We start from the raw sequence: 20,438 nt of genomic DNA on the forward strand, positions 1-20,438 counted from the left end.
GGGAGATTATGTGGATCTTAGGGGAATTTGGCCGGTTTACAGGGTACAAATTGAACATGGGAAAAAGTGAGGTGTTTGCGATCCAGAAGAGGGGACAGGATAGAAGACTGGGGGAGCTGCCGTTCAGAGTGGTGGGAGGGAGTTTCCATTATTTGGGAATTCAGGTGGCACGGGGATGGGAGCAGCTACATAAGTTAAATTTGACCCGGCTAGTTGAACAAATGAAGAAGGACTTCCTGGGAACTGCTCCCGCTGTCACTGGCGGGGAGGGTACAAACTGTGAAAATGACGGTCCTCCCAAGATTTTTGTTTGTTTTCCAGTGCCTTCCTATTTTTATACCAAAGGCCATTTTTAAACGGGTGAATAGGGTGATCTCTGGTTTTGTGTGGGTAAAATCCCGCGAGTAAAGAAAGTGCTGCTGGAGTGGAGTCGAGGGGTAGGTGGGCTGGCACTGCTGAACTTTAGTAACTACTACTGGGTGGCAAATATAGCCATGATCAGGAAGTGGGTAGTAGGGGGGGGTGGTCGGTGTGGGAGCGAGTAGAGGCGGCATCGTGTAAGGGCACAAGTTTGGGGGCATTGGTAACGGCTCCTCTGCTGTTCTCGCCGGCCCAGTACTCCACAAGCCCGGTGGTAGTGGCAGACCTGAGAGTCTGGGGGCAGTGGAGGAAGCATATGAGAGTGGAGGAAGCATCGGTGTGGGCTCCAATCTGTGATAATCACCGGTTTGTTCCGGGAAGGCTGGATGGGGGGTTTCGGAGATGGCAGAGAGCAGGGATTGAGAGGATGGGCGATCTATTTATTGATGGGAGCTTTTCCTATTTGGAGAAGTTCGAATTGTCGGGGGGGAATGGGTTCCGATACCTGCAGATAAGGGTTTTTTTGCGAAGGCAGGTTTCGACCTTTCCGCTCCTACCTCCACAGGGGATACAGGACAGGGTAGTTTCTAGAACGAGAGGACAAGGTTTTGGATATCTACAAAGATCTTATGGAGTGGGTGGAAACCCAGATGGATGAGCTAAAGGGGAAGATGAGCTGGGGGGGTAGGTAGAGGCTGGTCTGTGGGCGGATGCTTTGAGCAGAGTCAACACGTCCTCATCATGTGCCAGGCTCACCCTGATACAATTCAAAGTGGTTCACCGGGCACACATGACGGTGGCCCCGATGAGAAAGTTTTTCGGGATAGAGGACAAGTGTGTGTGGTGTGCGGGAGGGCCAGCAAATCATGTCCATATGTTTTGGGCATGCCCGGAGCTTAGGGGATACTGGCAGGGATTTGCGGATGTCATGTCCACAGTACTTAAAACAAGGGTGGTGCCGAGTCCAGAGGTGGCGATCTTTGGAGTGTCGGAAGATCCGGGTGTCCAGGCGGCTTGAGAGGCTGACATTTAGGCCTTTGCCTCCCTGGTAGCCTGGAGAAGGATATTGTTAGCGTGGAGGGACTCGAAGCCCCCAAAATCAGAGGTTTGGGTTAACGACATGGCTGAGTTTCTCAGACTTGCGAAAATTATGTGCGCCCTGAAAGGGTCAACGTTGGGGTTCGTCAGGAGGTGGCAGCCATTTATCGACTTCTTCGGGAAAAGCTAAACTGTCAGCAGAGGCAATAGGGGAGGGGGGACGGGTTGGTGGGTGGGAGTTAGGCTGCTTTGTGTTTAGGGTAGGCGGGATTAGTGAGGAATGGAGAGATGTTTTTGCACTATGTTTATATTTGTATTTGTACCGTTTATTGTTATAAAATTATAAATGCATTAATAAAATGGTTTTTAAAAAAAAAACAATAACTTGAGTAAATAGGCAATAAATACAACTGATTAACTATTATCTAATTCACAAACCCTGCCCTCTTTAACTCACCCCACCCTCTACACATACACAAGACAGACAAACACAGAGGGGAAAGAGGAGTGTGAAGAAAAAAATAAAAAAGATAAAAGTTTCTGTTTCAGGTGGACATCTTCCAGTACACCATTCTTCAGTCTAGGGCTTCAATTGGAGGTTTTTACTTCCCGTTTGTAATGGTTTTCACTGTAGATTTATCCAGCTCTCAAGAACATTCCTGGAGAAAGAGAGAGAGGGAGAGAGACAGCCACTCACAGCTTCTCCTCTCAATGTCCAGGACCCAATTGTCCCTCCTGGGTTCTGTGAAAACCATCCCACACAGGTAGAACCCAATCACCGCCTGTCACCGGGCAGAATACAGCCTGTGGCCAATTCATTGGCCACCAGTCAACCAATTGAACTGAATCCCTCCATTCTGTCAGGTGTCAGAAAGTCTGTGTACTGCTGTTCAAAAGCTAAATCTCCGACAGGACAGTGTACTAATTTTTGAGTTCCTCACTTCCTCTGCTCGACTTAAAGGTATATGTCTATAAAGTATCCATGGATCAAAATGATAACCACAACTAAGTAAATGAAATGGAAAATAAGAGAGGGGCCTTACAGGAGGAATCGAGAGAGATTAATAATAATAACAATAATAATCTTTATTGTCACAAGTAGGCTTACATTAACACTGCAATAAAGTTACTGTGAAAAGCCCCTAGTCACCACACTTCGGCGCCTGTTCGGGTACACGGAGGGCGAATTCAGAATGTCCAAATTACCTAACAGCACGTCTTTTGGGACTTGTGAGAGGAAACTGGTGCACCCGGAGGAAACCCACACAGACACGGGGAGAACGTGCAAACTCCGCACAGACAGTGACCCCTGCTGGGAATCAAACCTGGGACCCTAGCACTGTGAAGCAACAGTGCTAACCACTGTGCTACTGTGCCGCCCATATTGTGGTGTGATAGAGCTTGGTGTCATCAGCATCCACGTAGAAAATGATGCTATGTTTTAGGATGATGCCACCAGGAGGCAGCATGTAGATGAGAAACAGGAGGGGGTCTTTTGGGGTACCAGAAGTAATGTAATGGGAACAGATCGGAAGCCACTGTAGGTGATTTTCTTCTACGATTAGATAGAAAAAAATGGAATGAGATTCAGTGCACAATCATTGTTAATGTAGATCAATAAGTCGGATGAGAAGGGGATTACAGCTTTTGAAAAGTGGCTCTGGGGAAGTGTCCTTTAAATCAGCAGGATAGAAGGTAGAACCAATGAATTTGTCCAGAGGAAAATCGGAGTCCCAGCATCTTGTGTGCTTTCAGGTGAAGTGAAGAAGTGGAAATTGAGAAAGTATGATCATTGGAGAAGGTGGAGTGAGAGTCTGGTGTTGGCGATAGGTCAAAGAGGGATTAGATGAGTGGACAATATCAGAAACTGGATAGAGGGCAGAATGATATCATAAGACCATAGGACATAGGAGCAGAATTAGGCCACACGGCCCATCAAGTCTGCTCCACCATTCAGTCATGGCTGATATTTTCTCATCCCCATTCTCCTGCCTTCTCACCATAACCCCGATCCCCTTATTAATCAAGAACCTAACTATCTCTGTCTTAAAGACACTCAGTGATTTGGCCTCCACAGCCTTCTGCGGCAAAGAGTTCCATAGATTCACCACTCTCTGGCTGAAGAAATTCCTCCTCATCTCTGTTTTAAAGGATCGTCCCTTTAGTCTGACATGGTGTCCTCTGGTTCTACCTACAAGTGGAAACATCCTCTCCACATCCACTCTATCCAGGCCTCGCAGTATCTTGTAAGTTTCAATAAGATCCCCCTTCATCCTTCTAAACTCTAACGAGTACAGACCCAGAGTCCTCAACCGTTCCTTATAGGACAAGTTCTTTATTCCAGGGATCATTCTTGTGAACCTCCTCTGGACACTTTCCAAGGTCAGCACATCCTTCGTTAGATATGGGGCCCAAAATTGCTCACAATAGTCCAAATGGGGTCTGACCAGAGCCTTATACAGCCTCAGAAGTACATTCCTGCTCTTGTATTCTAGCCCTCTCGACATGAATGCTAACATTGCATTTGTCTTCTTTTTTTTTTAATTAAATATTTTATTGAAAATTTTTGGTCAACCAACACAGTACATTGTGCATCCTTTACACAATATTATAACAACACAAATAACAATGACCTATTTTATAAACAAAAAATGAATAAATAATAAATAACAAAAATGAAAACTAGCCCTAATTGGCAACTGCCTTGTCACAAGTAACACTCTCCAAAAATATAATTTAACAGTCCAATATATAATTATCTGTAGCAACGACCTATACATACTATACAGTATATATTAACAACCCTGAGAGTCCTTCTGGTTCCTCCCCCCCCCCCCCTCCCCTCCCCCGATCCTGGGCTGCTGCTGCTGCCTTCCTTTTTCCATTCCGTCTATCTTTCTGCGAGGTATTCGACGAACGGTTGCCACCGCCTGGTGAACCCTTGAGCCGACCCCCTTAGGACGAACTTAATCCGCTCTAGCTTTATAAAGCCCGCCATGTCATTTATCCAGGTCTCCACCCCCGGGGGCTTGGCTTCTTTCCACATTAGCAATATCCTGCGCCGGGCTACTAGGGACGCAAAGGCCAAAACATCGGCCTCTCTCGCCTCCTGCACTCCCGGCTCTTGTGCAACCCCAAATATAGCCAACCCCCAGCTTGGTTCGACCCGGACTCCTACTACTTTTGAAAGCACCTTTGTCACCCCCATCCAAAACCCCTGTAGTGCCGGGCATGACCAAAACATATGGGTATGATTCGCTGGGCTTCTCGAGCACCTCGCACACCTATCCTCCACCCCAAAAAATTTACTGAGCCGTGCTCCAGTCATATGTGCCCTGTGTAATACCTTAAACTGAATCAGGCTTAGCCTGGCACACGAGGACGACGAGTTTACCCTGCTTAGGGCATCTGCCCACAGCCCCTCCTCGATCTCCTCCCCCAGCTCTTCTTCCCATTTCCCTTTTAGTTCATCTACCATAGTCTCCCCTTCGTCCCTAATTTCCCTATATATATCTGACACCTTACCATCCCCCACCCATGTCTTTGAGATCACTCTGTCCTGCACCTCTTGTGTCGGGAGCTGCGGGAATTCCCTCACCTGTTGCCTCGCAAAAGCCCTCAGTTGCATATACCTGAATGCGTTCCCTTGGGGCAACCCATATTTCTCGGTCAGCGCTCCCAGATTCGCGAACTTCCCATCCACAAACAGATCTTTCAGTTGCGTTATTCCTGCTCTTTGCCACATTCCATATCCCCCATCCATTCCCCCCGGGGCAAACCTATGATTGTTTCTTATCGGGGACCCCCCCAAGGCTCCAGTCTTTCCCCTATGCCGTCTCCACTGTCCCCAAATCTTCAGTGTAGCCACCACCACCGGGCTTGTGGTGTAGTTCCTCGGTGAGAACGTCAATGGGGCTGTCACCATAGCCTGTAGGCTAGTCCCCCTACAGGACGCCCTCTCTAATCTCTTCCACGCCGCTCCCTCCTCCTCTCCCATCCACTTACTCACCATTGAAATATTAGCGGCCCAATAATACTCACTTAGGCTCGGTAGTGCCAGCACCCCCCTATCCCTGCTACGCTGTAAGAATCCCTTCCTCACTCTCGGGGTCTTCCCGGCCCACACAAAACCCATGATGCTCTTTTCAATCCTTTTTAAAAAAGCCTTCGTGATCACCACCGGGAGGCACTGAAACACAAAGAGAAATCTCGGGAGGACCACCATCTTAACCACCTGCACCCTCTCTGCCAGTGACAGGGATACCATATCCCATCTCTTGAAATCCTCCTCCATCTGTTCCACCAACCGCGTTAAATTTAACCTATGCAATGTGCCCCAATTCTTAGCTATCTGGATCCCCAGGTAACGAAAGTCCCTTGTTACCTTCCTCAACGGTAGGTCCTCTATTTCTCTACTCTGCGCCCCTGGATGCACCACAAACAACTCACTTTTCCCCATGTTCAATTTATACCCTGAAAAATCCCCAAACTCCCCAAGTATCCGCATTATTTCTGGCATCCCCTCCGCCGGGTCCGCCACGTATAGTAGCAAATCGTCCGCATACAAAGATACCCGGTGTTCTTCTCCTCCCCTAAGTACTCCCCTCCACTTCTTGGAACCCCTCAATGCTATCGCCAGGGGCTCAATCGCCAGTGCAAACAATAATGGGGACAGAGGGCATCCCTGCCTTGTCCCTCTATGGAGCCGAAAATATGCAGATCCCCGTCCATTCGTGACCACGCTCGCCACTGGGGCCCTATACAACAGCTGCACCCATCTAACATACCCCTCTCCAAAACCAAATCTCCTCAACACCTCCCACAAATAATCCCACTCCACTCTATCAAATGCTTTCTCGGCATCCATCGCCACTACTATCTCCGTTTCTCCCTCTGGTGGGGCCATCATCATTACCCCTAACAACCTCCGTGTATTCGTGTTCAGCTGTCTCCCCTTCACAAACCCAGTTTGGTCCTCGTGGACCACCCCCGGGACACATTCCTCTATTCTCATTGCCATTACCTTGGCCAGGATCTTGGCATCTACATTTAGGAGGGAAATAGGTCTATAGGACCCGCATTGTAGCGGGTCCTTTTCCTTCTTTAAGAGAAGCGATATCGTTGCTTCAGACATAGTCGGGGGCAGTTGTCCCCTTTCCTTTGCCTCATTAAAGGTCCTCGTCAGTACCGGGACGAGCAAGTCCACATATTTTCTATAGAATTCGACTGGGAATCCATCCGGTCCCGGGGCCTTTCCCGCCTGCATGCTCCTAATTCCTTTCACCACTTCTTCTACCTCGATCTGTGCTCCCAGTCCCACCCTTTCCTGCTCTTCCACCTTGGGAAATTCCAGCCGATCCAAGAAGCCCATCATTCTCTCCCTCCCATCCGGGGGTTGAGCTTCATATAATTTTTTATAAAATGTCTTGAACACTCCATTCACTCTCTCCGCTCCCCGCTCCATCTCTCTTTCCTCATCCCTCACTCCCCCTATTTCCCTCGCTGCTCCCCTTTTCCTCAATTGGTGTGCCAGCAACCTGCTCGCCTTCTCCCCATATTCGTACTGTACACCCTGTGCCTTCCTCCATTGTGCCTCTGCAGTGCCCGTAGTCAGCAAGTCAAATTCTACATGTAGCCTTTGCCTTTCCCTGTACAGTCCCTCCTCCGGTGCTTCCGCATATTGTCTGTCCACCCTCAAAAGTTCTTGCAGCAACCGCTCCCGTTCCTTACTCTCCTGCTTCCCTTTATGTGCCCTTATTGATATCAGCTCCCCTCTAACCACCGCCTTCAACGCCTCCCAGACCACTCCCACCTGGACCTCCCCATTATCATTGAGTTCCAAGTACTTTTCAATGCACCCCCTCACCCTTGGACACACCCCCTCATCTGCCATTAGTCCCATGTCCATTCTCCAGGGTGGGCGCCCTCCTGTTTCCTCCCCTATCTCCAAGTCCACCCAGTGTGGAGCGTGATCCGAAATGGCTATAGCCGTATACTCCGTTCCCCTCACCTTCGGGATCAATGCCCTACCCAGCACAAAAAAGTCTATTCACGAGTAGACTTTATGGACATAGGAGAAAAACGAGAACTCCTTACTCCTAGGTTGCTAAATCTCCACGGGTCTACACCTCCCATCTGCTCCATAAAATCTTTAAGCACCTTGGCTGCTGCCGGCCTCCTTCCAGTCCTGGACTTCGACCTATCCAGCCCTGGTTCCAACACCGTATTAAAATCCCCCCCCCAATATCAGCTTTCCCATCTCTAGGTCCGGAATGCGTCCTAGCATCCGCCTCACAAAATTGGCATCATCCCAGTTCGGGGCATATACAATTACCAAAACCACCGTCTCCCCCTGTAGTTTGCCACTCACCATCACGTATCTGCCCCCGTTATCCGCCACTATAGTCTTTGCCTCGAACATTACCCGCTTCCCCACTAATATAGCCACCCCCCTGTTTTTCGCATCTAGCCCCGAATGGAACACCTGCCCCACCCATCCTTTGCGTAGCCTAACCTGGTCTATCAGTTTCAGGTGCGTTTCCTGTAACATAACCACATCTGCCTTAAGTTTCTTAAGGTGTGCGAGTACCCGTGCCCTCTTTATCGGCCCGTTCAGCCCTCTCACGTTCCACGTGATCAGCCGAGTTGGGGGGCTTCCCACCCCCCCCCCCTTGTCGATTAGCCATCACCTTTTTCCAGCTCCTCACCCAGTTCCCACGCAGCTGTATCTCCCCCAGGCGGTGCCCCCCCGCCCATCCTCTCCCATACCAGCTACCCCCTCTCCCCAGCAGCAGCAACCCAGTAATTCCCCCCTCCCACCCCCCCCCGCTAGATCCCCCGCTAGCGTAATTACTCCCCCCATGTTGCTCCCAGAAGTCAGCAAACTCTGGCCGACCTCGGCTTCCCCCCGTGACCTCGGCTCGCACCGTGCGACGCCCCCTCCTTCCTGCTTCTCTATTCCCGCCATGATTATCATAGCGCGGGAACCAAGCCCGCGCTTCTCCCTTGGCCCCGCCCCCAATGGCCAACGCCCCATCTCCTCCACCTCCCCTCCTCCCCCATCACCACCTGTGGGAGAGAGAAAAGTTACCACATCGCAGGATTAGTACATAAAACTCCTCTTTCCCCCGTTTTTAACCCCCCTCTTTGCCCCCCACATTCGCCCCACCACTTTGTTCAAACGTTCTTTTTAATAACCCGCTCATTCCAGTTTTTCTTCCACAATAAAAGTCCACGCTTCATCCGCCGTCTCAAAGTAGTGGTGCCTCCCTCGATATGTGACCCACAGTCTTGCCGGTTGCAGCATTCCAAATTTTATCTTCTTTTTATGAAGCACCGCCTTGGCCCGATTAAAGCTCGCCCTCCTTCTCGCCACCTCCGCACTCCAGTCTTGATAAACGCGGATCACCGCGTTCTCCCATTTACTGCTCCGAGTTTTCTTCGCCCATCTAAGGACCATTTCTCTATCCTTAAAACGGAGGAATCTCACCACTATGGCTCTGGGAATTTCTCCTGCTCTCGGTCCTCGCGCCATCACTCGGTATGCTCCCTCCACCTCCAATGGACCCGCCGGGGCCTCCGCTCCCATTAACGAGTGCAGCATCGTGCTCACATATGCCCCGACGTCCGCTCCCTCCACACCTTCAGGAAGACCAAGAATCCTCAGGTTGTTCCTCCTTGCGTTGTTTTCCAGTGCCTCCAACCTTTCCACACATCGTTTCTGATGTGCCTCCTGCGTCTCCGTCTTCACCACCAGGCCCTGTATGTCGTCCTCATTCTCGGCTGCCTTTGCCTTCACGACCCGAAGCTCCCGCTCCTGGGTCTTTTGTTCCTCCTTTAGCCCTTCGATCGCCTGTAGTATCGGGGCCAACAGCTCTTTCTTCATTTCCTTTTTGATCTCTTCCACACAGCATTTCAAGAACTCTTGTTGTTCAGGGCCCCATGTTAAACTGCCACCTTCCGACGCCATCTTGGTTTTTGCTTGCCTTCCTTGCCGCTGTTCTAAAGGATCCACTGCAATCCGGCCACTTTCTCCTCCTTTTTCCATCCGTATCCAGGGGGGATTCCCTTCTGGTCTACCGCACAGTGTTTTTAGCCGTCAAAATTGCCGTTGGGGCTCCTATCAAGAGCCCAAAAGTCCGTTTCACCGGGAGCTGCCGAAACGTGCGACTCAGCTGGTCATCGCTGCATCCGGAAGTCCTTGCATTTGTCTTCTTAACTGCTGACTGAACCTGCACATTAACCTTAAGAGAATCGTGAACAAGGTCTCCCAAGTCCCTTTGAGCTTCTGATTTCCTAAGCATTTCCCCATTTAGAAAATTGTCTATGCCTAAATTCCTTCTTCCAAAGTGCATAACCTCACACTTTTCCACATTGTATTTCATTTGCCACTTCATTGCCCACTCTCCTAGCTTGTCCAAATCCTTCTGCAGCCCCCTTGCTTCCTCAATACTACCTGTCCCTCTACAAATCTTTGAATCATCTGCAAAATTAGCAACAGTGCCTTCAGTTCCTTCTTCCAGATCATTAATGTATCTTGTGAAAAGTTGTGGTCCCAGCACACCACTAGTCACTGGTTGCCATCCTGAAAAAGACCCCTTTATCCTCACTCTCTGCCTTCTGCCAGTCAGCCAATCCTCTATCCATGCCAGGATCTTACCCTTAACACCATGGGCTTTTAACTTATTTAACAGTCTCCTATGCGGCACCTTGTCAAAGGCCTTCTGGAAATCTAAATAAATCACGTCCACTGGCTCTCCTTTGTCTAACTTCCTTATTACCTCCTCAAAGAACTCTAACAGATTTGTCAGACACGACCTCCCTTTGACAAAGCCGTGCTGACTCAGTCCTATTTTACCATGCACTTTCAAGTACTTTGCGATCTCATCTTTAATAACAGACTCTAAAATCTTACCAATGACCAAAGTCAGGCTCACCGGCCTATAATTTCCCGTCTTCTGCCTCCCTCCCTTCTTAAACAGAGGTGTTACATTAGCCACTTTCCTGTCCTCTGGGACCCTTCCTGGCTCCAGTGATTCCTGAAAGATCATCACCAATGCCACCACAATTTTCTCAGCTTCTCTTTTAGGAGCCTGGGGTGTAGTCCATCCAGTCCAGGTGACGTATCCACCTTCAGACCTTTCAGTTTCCCCAGAACCTTCTCCTTAGTAATGGTCACTGCTGCCCCCCTGGTTCTCCTGAAGCTCTGACATCCCATTGGTGTCTTCCACAGTGAAGACTGATGCAAAGTAACTATTCAGTTTGTCTGCCGGAGAGGCTTTGGAGGAGGATGTTATGATCAACGCGGTCGAGTCCAGATGGGTTACCCTGTTCCTCCGAGGGAGTCGGAGGGTCAGCCACAGGTCAGCCAGTGCCGCCTTGGAGGCAGTGGCAGCAGCAATCCGTCCAGGAGTACCGCCACCCAGCGCCATAAGAAGCTCAACGACCTCCACGGGGCTGCATGGGTGAGTTGGCATTGGCCCCCTGGCACCAGTCCCGCCTCCCCCCCCCCCCCCCCCCCCCCCCCAAGATCCTGCACCTGGCACCCTCCAGCACACCCTGGCACCCACCAGCACACCCCACCCATGCCTGTCCCCTGCCATAGCACCCCTTCCCCCACCCCTAGGCCCCCAAGAGAAGCTGTCCCACATCAGACGGGAAAGGGACCAGATGAGCAGCGGGATGCCGAACCTCAGGGTCCGCACGCCCTGTGAGGAACGGGTCCTGGAGGTTGTGGGGCTGGCCGATGACAGATTGGTCACCAATGTCGAGCTTGCCCTGCACCGTAGAGGTGAGAATCCACCGGCCTCCACCCAATGACCTGTCACACGTGAGTTCTTCATGCCAGCATGATGACCCTGCCCTCGCACTGACCACATGTCCAGGCCCCCACAGGGTCTCCATTGGATGGTGCCAGGCCATCTGGGGTTGCCCCCCCCCTGGGGTTGCCCCCCCCCCCTCTTCCCCCCCCCCCTACCCCCCCGCCGTCCAAGGGAACACCTCAGAGGAGACCTCCCAGGATGCCACCGTCAATGCTTCACAGCTGTCATCCCCACCCTTCACCAGCGCAGAGACACACACCTCACCTTGCTGGGTGAAAGTGGTGACAGGCTTCTGGGGCACAATCTGGTGAGCACCACAGCCACAGATGCACATCAGGTGGAGGCAGGAACTTCCGGGGGGGGAGGGGGGGGCAGCAGTCAGGGGTCTGCTGGATCCCAGGACCTAGCAGAGTCCCAGTCAGATGCTGAGTCTCTGGGCCAGGCTATCCCAGAGATGATGCAGTCGATAAGGTGCGGCCGTGAGATTCAGAGGGAAATGTCAGCGCCACTCCAGTGGGTCCATAGCCGATTGGAGGAGTCCTAAAGGCTATGGGGACAGGTGATAGCGCCGGAAATGCGTGGCACCAAGGCCAACACTGCTAGGGTGGTGACTGCAGTGGAAAGCCTGGAGCACGATGTTAGCACCATAAATGGTGGTGTCCAAGGTGTTGCTCAGTCAGTGACGGCCATGGCTGAACACCTTGACAGCATGTCTGAGTCACTGGTGGACGTATCCCTGATGCAGGTGGACCTTTCCGAGGTGCTGCAGAGCATGGCCTGCTCGCAGAGCGACATCACTGAGATTATCAACACCACGGTCTAGACATTGGAGAGCCGCCAGGGGTGGCAGAGCCAGGTGACACAGGGGCATCCAGAGCTCAATCCAGCTGCCTCTACATCCCGAGATGACCCCCAGGGCCCAATGGACACCAATTGGGAGGAGGGAGCACTGGAGGCCAACCCATAGCCTCCATATGGGGTGACGGCGACGGTCACCAGCTCTCCCGAGTCCACCCCCCTGACAATGGTGCGTCCCGGGTCCGCATGCGTAACAGGGTTACACGGTGAGGCATGTGCCACCGCCAAGTTAGGCAGAACCCTCCGGCCCCACAAAGATCTTGTAAAAATTACAATTAACTCCAGCCCCCAGCCCATGCTTCCTAACACAAGAATCAGCCTCCTACAGGGCATCAAAATAATAGTCCTTTGTATCATAAGTCACTCGGAGGCGTGCAGGGCCTATCACCCCAAACCAAACTCCACTCTTATATAACGCGGCTTTGGCCTTGTTAGCAACGCCTGCCTTTTAGCTAGTTTGCTCCCACATCTTGATAAAGCATGATAGCGAGGCCCACTGATTTATAGTCTCGGTGATCCTTCGCTCACCTCAGGACTCGTTCCTTCTTCTGATTCCTCTGGAACCTCACAATGATTGCCCATGGTGGCTCGCCGGAACCTGACTTCTGCCTGAGTAACCGGTGGGCTCAATCCAGCTCGGGAGGGGACAATGATTCATCCTTATCACACCGTCTTCTCAACATCTTTGAGATGTAGTCTCTCGGGTTTGGGCCCTCCACTCCCTCCGCCAGCCCCATGATTCTAAGGTTCTGACTCCTGGCATGATTCTCCAGATCATCCATTTTGGTCCGCAGTACTTTATCATCACCAGCCAACATTGCCATCTGAGTTTCCAAGGAAACAATCTGATTGCTCTGCTTCGAGTGGGCCACCGCCACACCCTGTAACACCTGCCAAGTGCCTTTGCCGTTTCATCAGTCTTTACCCAACACCAACAGAATAAGAGCCACTTCTATTAATTTATGAAGGTCCTCAGAGACAGCCGCCGCTGTTTCTGAAATTCTGCTGCCTAGATGCCTGCAAACATCTCAGCCGTCAGTGGAGTGGACAGAGCCGCGGTAGAGGCTTCTGCCATTTTCTCAGCAGAAGAGCCTCGAGAGGCTTCTGAATCTGTCGATGACTTTTTTCCTGCTGGCTTCCTTTATGTAGACTTGAAGGGAAATTCTCTTAGGTGGGAACCTTATCCCATTGAATTAGTTAAGTTTTAACCCAAACACCCCGAAAAACTGGGTGAAAAGGAATAAAAATAAAGTACCCTGGCAGGAGCCACCTTGTGTGCTACTATTCCCTACATGCCACCACCAGAAGTCCCCATCCTGCTAGCCTATCCAGTAACAAATCTTTATTATACTTTGCCATATCAACAATTTTGCACCATTTTCAAATTTCTAAATTTTCCATGATCAGAAGTCCAGATCATTTATGTAAATAACAGATTGTTAAACCCTGTTCACCACATCTTCCAGTATGAGCAACTTCCATTTAGCCCAAGCATCTGCTTTCTGCCCTCTAGCCATCTCTTTTAGGTGAATAAGTACTTTACATTCAAAGACGTTGAAAATCTAAGCAATGGGCAAGAATGATTGTAATTGTAGTGTTCTATATATTTATGTTTCATCAAGTTTGTATGTTAAATCTCTTTGTAAGACAGTCACATGGGTTTCTGATCTGGTGTATAATGACGCAGAGGGCCTGTAATGATCCTCAGTTTCTGGGCTGCACAAAGGCAAAGCTATAACCCCATTGAGAAGGGTAGGGGAGAAATAGCAGAATGTGAACATATAAAGGACAATCCAGAGGTTTATGCGGCGGGACACAGAAGGCAAAGCACAGTTAAATATTTATATCACGGTTACTGGTTTTAGTGAATAAATCCAGCATGCAGCTTTCTCTGACAGAAGGTAAGGTAAAGACCTTGTCATCTGCTGCTTAATTTGGATAGGTCAATGAAAACAATATCCTCGCTCTCACTCTCAGCGCACAAGCAAACACAGAAAGGATTGTCATTATATATTCTTGACATTAGTGGAACCCTTGCTACTGGATATTATTTATATCAGAACAACAGTATAAACTAACAAATCAATTTCTTTTGAAGGATGGCAAATGGAATAAATCTAAACTTCCATCTTAATTTTACAATCTTTCTCATCTGTATGCAGTGTTTTCAGTAATTAGACATTAAATTTAAGCACTCTTACCCTCTGGGATACCTCTCCAGCTCATTTAATACAGTGTGATCACAGTACTCAAGCACAAGATGCAATTTATGTTTTCTTCTGAATACTTCGAGTAGGTTCACTAGGTTATTGTGCTTTAACTGCTGTAACAAAGATATAGAAAATGTGGTTTAAATTCCTTACACTCTACATTCTCTTCAGTTTTTAAAAATTGGATACCATTTTGGCACTTTACACTCTTCTCTGCACTGAATAAATTAATCTTTTTCAAAACACAGGCTATGAAACACTGAGGATTGGATAGGTCTGGGAGTATAAAGCTGGAGTGTGTTAATTAAAACAGTGAAAGGGGCTTCCGGTGGTGGCCATGGTGAGTGGTCGTACATTTGGCAGCTCTTGCTTGTGGCGGTGTTTTTGGGCTTTTTCCCCAATTAACGGGTGGATGTTTTCATGGGAAAAGGTGCAGGAGTGGTGGAGGAAGAGTTTATTCCACTGGTGGATGGATTCGTGGACCAGAAGTGGTTTTAGGCGAAAGGAGCTGTCGGAGCGAGAAACTTTTCCTGCAACGCAGGGGAAGATGGCAGAGGGTAAGGGTTCGGCTCTACCATCTCAGTGGTCAATGGAGCAGCTGGTGGACTTCTTGAATGAGAAGTTCAGTCAACAGAGGAAGGAGTCTCTGGAGGACCTGGCGAAGAGGTGGATCCACTTAAGGCGGGGATCGACCGCGTGGAGCTGAGGCTGGAGTCTCAAAGCCAGGCAATCTTAAGGTGGGGAGCACGCGGAGCAGCTTACTTCGTTGGCAGCCGAGATGGGGGTGATGCGAGATACCCCAAAGCAGCTTCAGGAGAAGGTGGAAGATCTGGAGGATAGCTCTCGGAGACAGAACTTGCGGATTGTGGGGTTGCCAGAGGGCATTGAGGGAGTGGACGTTGGCTCGTATGTAGCCAAGATGCTTGAGATGTTGCTGGGAGGCGGGGGGGGGGGTCTTCAAATGGCCCCTGGAGGTGGACCAGGCACACAGGGCGCTGATGAGGAAGCCACAGGGTATGAGCCAACGAGGGCAATGGTGGTGCGATTGCACAGGTTCCTTGGTAAGGAACGGATCCTGAGGTGGGCCAGGCAGACGAGGCAATGTACCTGGGAGGGCGGCGAACTTCGAGTATACCAGGACCTGGGTGCGGAGCTGGCGTAGAGGAGAGCGGGTTTTAACTGAGTGAAGGCTGCCCTCTTTAGGGAGGGGGTGAAGTTCGGGGTGCTGTCTCCGGCATGCCTCTGGGTGACTTACAATGGTCGGGAACACTATTTTGGGACACCGGAGGAACCAGTGGAGTTTGTGAGAGACAATGGACTGGCAGGAGAAGAGTGACATTTAACTTTGGAGGTGGTGTTTGGGGAGGTTGATTCTCCCTGTCCCCCTGTCTGGGGAGGTCGGGTTTTTTTTTTTGTGGGAGGGGGGGGGTCCCCCTCTTTTTTTTCTTGTTTTTTTTTTCTCCCCTGGGGGGTTGGTTTTTTTCAGGGGGGGAATGGGGAGCGTCATGGGTGAGTGCATTGGGCTCTGTTTTTTCTCTGGGGGCCCTTGTCCTTTGTTCTTCTGTGGGGTTTGTGTTTTTTCTTTCGGTCTTTGATTGTTAATATTGTTGCTTGCACCAACATCGTGTTTGAGTGGGGGGGGAGCGGAATCAGTGGGGATAGGATGCTAGGCACCATGGGCAGGGGCTGCCAGGCAAACTGGGTGGGCTAGTTCATGGACGTGCAGTGGGGAGTGAGCAGATGGTATTGATTGGATTTGGGTCTGTTGTTATGTCGGTGGGGGGCGGGTGGACTGTTGATAGGGGAGGGGCTTTTACAATTTGGTATGGGGGGTGTTGTAGAGGGTGGACATCCGAGGATGGTCCTGATGGGGTGCGAGGATGGGGGCTGGAGGCTGGCCCAGGAAGGGCTACGGTTGATTTGGGGGAAAGAGTCCCCTGCACAGGCTGATCACATGGAATGTGAGAGGGTTGAATGGGGCGATCAAGGGGCCCGCGTGTTCACGCATTTGAGGAGCTTAAAGGCGGATGTGGCATTCTTGCAGGAAACGCATCTGAAGATCGGGGATCAAACTCGGCTCAGGAAAAAGTGGGTAGGGCAGGTCTTCATTCGGGATTGGGTTTGAAGATGTAGGGGTTGGCGGTCTTGATAAATAAACGAGTAGCTTTTGAAGTGGGGAACATAGCGGCAGACTCCGGGGGGAGGTTAGTTATGGTGAGTGGGAAATTGGAGGGGATGCCGGTGGTGTTGGTGAATGTTTATGCCCCGAACTGTGATGATGTAGAGTTTATGGGGCGGGTACTGGGGTAGATCCCGCACCTGGACTCACACCAGTTGATAATGGGGAGGGATTTTAACGCAGTTCTTGAGCCGAAATTGGATCGATCGAGCCCAAGGTCGGGGAGGGTATCAGCGGTGGTGAGGGAATTGAAGGGTATATGGAGCGTATGGGGGGAGTGGACCTGTGGAGGTTTGGGAGGCCAAGGACAAATTATTTTTTGTTTTTCTTCCAGGTACATAGGGTGTACTCCCGGATCGACTATTTTGTGATGGACAGGATGATGTTGGCGGGGGTAGTCGGTTCGGAGCACTCAGCGATTGTGGTTTCGGACCACACGCTGCATTGGGTGGCCTTGCAGGTGAATCGGGGATGGAGGGGATCAGCGCCCGCAGTGGAGGTTGGATGTGGGGCTGTTGGCAGATGAGGAGGTTTGTGAGTGGGTGAAGGCTGCTATTTGGGGATATGTGGAGCTGAATGACATCGGTGAAGTTTTGCCCACCACATTAAGGGAGGCACTAGGGCAGCACGGTGGCGCAGTGAGTTAGCCCTGCTGCCTCACGGCGCCGAGGTCCCAGGTTCGATCCCGGCTCTGGGTCACTGTCCAAGTGGAGTTTGCACATTCTCCCCGTGTTTGCGTGGGTTTCGCCCCCACAACCCAAAGATGTGCAGGCTAGGTGGATTGGTCGCTCTAAATTGCCCCTTAATTGGAAAAAATTAATTGGGTACTCTAAATTTATTTTTAAAAAAGGGAGGCACTGAAGGCAGTGGTGAGGGGGGAGTTTATTTCAATACGGGCGCAGAGAGACAAGACTGAGCGGACGGTGATGGCGAGGTTAGTGGATGAGATTCTGCAGGTTGATAGGAGGTATTCGGAGGTCCCTGAGGTGGGGTTGTTGAGGGAGTGGCAGAAACTCCAGATGGAGTTTGGACTGATATCTACAGGTAAGGTGGTAGGGCAGTTGAGGAGGACTAAGGGATCAGTCTATGAATACGGGGAAAAGGCGAATAGGATGTTGGCACATCAATTGAGGAAGCATGAGGCGGCAATGGAGATCGGAAAGGTGAAGGATAGGAGGGGGAACACGGTCTTGGAGGACCGGGTGGGGGTGAATGGGGTGTTCGTGGACTTTTATAAGAGACTGTATGAGTCAGAACTTTCAGCCGGGGTGAAGGGAATGAGGCATTTTTTGGATGAGTTGGAGTTCCCTAGGGTGGAGAAGACCTGGTGGCGAGATTGGGAGCCCCCATTGGGCTGGTGGAGGTGTTGGAGGATATGGTGACGATGCAGGTGGGGAAGGCCCCGGGCTCGGATGGGTTCCTGGTGGAATTCTATAGTTTTTGGGGGTATTGGGGCCCCTGCTGGTAAGGGTATTCAATGAGGTGAGGAATAGGGGGTGCTCCCCACTATGTTATCGCAGGCCTGGATCTCCTTAATTTTAAAGAGGGATAAGGATCCGGAGCAGAGTGGGTCTTACCGGCCAATTGCATTATTAAATGTGGATGCCAAGTTGCTGGCTTAGATCTTGGCCTCAAGGATTCAGGATTGTGTGCCGGGGGTGATAGGGGAGGACCAGACGGGGTTTGTTAAGGGGAGGCATCTGTCGGCTAACATCAGGCTGTTGTTAAATGTTATAATGATTCCCCCGGAGGGACGAAGTATGGAGGTGGTGATCGCCACGGATGCAGAGAAGGCCTTCGACCGGGTGAAGTGGGGCTATTTGTGGGAGGTGCTGGGACGGTTTGGGTTTGGGCAGGGGTTTGTGGATTGGGTCCAGCTGTTATACCGGGTGCCGACAGCGAGCGTGCAAACAAACCAGGTAAGTTCGGAGTATTTCAGGTTACACCGGGGGACGAGGCAGGGATGCCCATTCTCCCCATTGGGACGGATTGGCAGGGGATAGATCAGGGGGAGGTGGAGCACAGGGTCTTGTTGTACGTGGACGATTTACTGCTCTATATATCAAATCCTTTGGAAATTATTGGGGGGATTATGGGAATATTGGAAGAATTTGGTCAGTTTTCGGGGTACAAATTAAATATGGGGAAGAGCGAGATTTTTCCGATCCAAGCAATGGGGCAGGAGAGGTGGCTGGGGTGTTGCCGTTTAGAGTAGTGGGGGCGAGCTTTTGTTATTTGGGCGCGGGGATAGGAGCAGCAGCATAAACTGAATCTGGCTTGGTTGGTGGAACAGACAAAGAGGGATTTTAGGAGGTGGGATGTGCTCCCGCTGTCGCTGGTGGGACGGGTGCAATCGGTGAAGATGACGTTTCTCCAGAGGTCCTTATTTGTGTTCCAGAATTTCCCGATCTTCATTCCAAAGGCTTTTCTTAAGAGGGCGAATGCACTGATATCGGGGTTTGTTTGGGCAGGTAAAGTCCCGCGGGTGAAGAAGGTGCTGCTGAAGTGGGGTCAGCTGAAGCTGGAGCGGCTGGTGGTCTCCAAAACTTGATGAATTATTACTGGGCAGCAAATATAGCCATGGTCAGGAAGTGGGTAGTGGAGGAGGGGTCTGTAAGGGAGCGGATGGAGGCAACCTCCTATAAGGACTTGAGTTGAGGGGCACTGTTGACGGTGCCTCTACCATTCTTGCTGGCCAGGTACTCCACAAGCCCGGTAGTGGTGGCGGCTCTAAGGTTGTGGGAACAGTGGCGGCAGAACCTGAGGCTGGAGGGGGCCTCGGTTTGGGCACTGATCAGCAGGAATCATAGGTTTGTTCCAGGGTGCTGGACTGGGGGTTTCGGGGGTGGGAATGGGCAGGGATTGAGAGGTTTAGGGTTCCATTCGCGGGGGGCAGCTTTTGAGCTTGGAGGGGTTGGTGGAGGAATTTGAGTTGCCCGCCGGGAATGGGTTCAGGTACTTACAGGTGAGGGATTTTGCAGAAAGCAGGTGCCGACCTTTCCCCACCTGTTGCCCCAAGGGCTGCGGGACAAGGTGCTGTCAAAAACAGGGGTAGGTGAGGGCAATGTTTCGGAAATTTATAAGGAGTTGATGTACCAGGAGGGAGCCCTGATTGAGGTAGTGAAGCGTAAGTGTGAGGAAGTGTTCGGGAGGGAGGTGGAGGCTGGGCTGTGGGAGGGAGCTTTGAGGAGGGTAAATGCATCCTCATGGTGTGCTAGGCTTAGCCTTATTCAGTTTAAAGTGGTTCACAGGGTACACATGTCTGTGGCTAGGATGAGCAAGTTTTTTAAAGGGGTGGAGGATAGATGCAAGCGGTGTGCGGGTGGGCCCGTGAAGCATGTCCACATCTTTTGGCCTGTCCGAAAGTTGGAGGATTCGGGCAGGGGTTTGCCGATGTTATGTCAGAGGTCTTGGGGGTGAAGGTGGTCCCGAGCCCAGAAGTGGCGATCTTTGGAGTGTCAGAAGACCCAGGAATCCAGGGGGCAAGAGAGGTCGACATTTTGGCCTTTGCCTCCCTGGTAGCGCGGAGACAGATCTTATTGGAATGCCCGGACCCGGTGCCACCGAAACCAGGGGTTTGGGTGAACGACCTGGCAGAGTTCCTCAGGCTAGAGAAGACAAAGTTTGCCTTGAGAGGGTCTGTGGAGGGGTTTGCTCGGAGATGGCAGCCATTCATCGACTTCTTTGAAAATAGTTAAGGGGCTAGATTCTCCTTTTTTGGGGTAAGTCCCCACGGCGTTGTGAAAACTGTGGTCTGTTACGCCAGGAAAACTGCCGTCAAAAGGCCACAGATTCACCGTTTTGCTGAGGGCTAGCAGGCAGCCGTCATACAGCTCGCAGCTCTAGCTGCCAATATGACCCCCAGCACTTCCGGGTCAGAGGCCGCGCATGTGCACGGCGGCGGCCTGCAGCAGCTGTGCCATGCTCCATGGCGGACTCAGCCGGCGGACCTGGACCGCCAAACTGGTGCCC

The 20,438-nt window shown here is 51.1% G+C and overlaps 1 protein-coding gene across 5 annotated transcripts in view; it reads right to left on the bottom strand.

Moving 5' to 3' along the window:
• LOC140420115 (cyclin-dependent kinase-like 4) overlaps nucleotides 1-20,438 on the bottom strand; it is a 97,945-nt gene that overhangs the window by 35,110 nt on the left and 42,397 nt on the right. For 3 of the 5 annotated variants that reach the window (XM_072504157.1, XM_072504132.1, XM_072504140.1), the window contains exon 3: nucleotides 14,279-14,400. The exons of 1 other annotated variant lie outside the window; for it this stretch is intronic. In XM_072504157.1, the coding sequence (XP_072360258.1) occupies nucleotides 14,279-14,400 (122 nt within the window). The remainder of the gene's footprint in view (nucleotides 1-14,278; nucleotides 14,401-20,438) is intronic. One more of the 5 variants, XM_072504148.1, reaches the window with a different exon arrangement.

Source organism: Scyliorhinus torazame, chromosome 1 (genome assembly GCF_047496885.1).
Source record: "Scyliorhinus torazame isolate Kashiwa2021f chromosome 1, sScyTor2.1, whole genome shotgun sequence".
NCBI classification, from domain to species: Eukaryota; Metazoa; Chordata; class Chondrichthyes; order Carcharhiniformes; family Scyliorhinidae; genus Scyliorhinus; species Scyliorhinus torazame.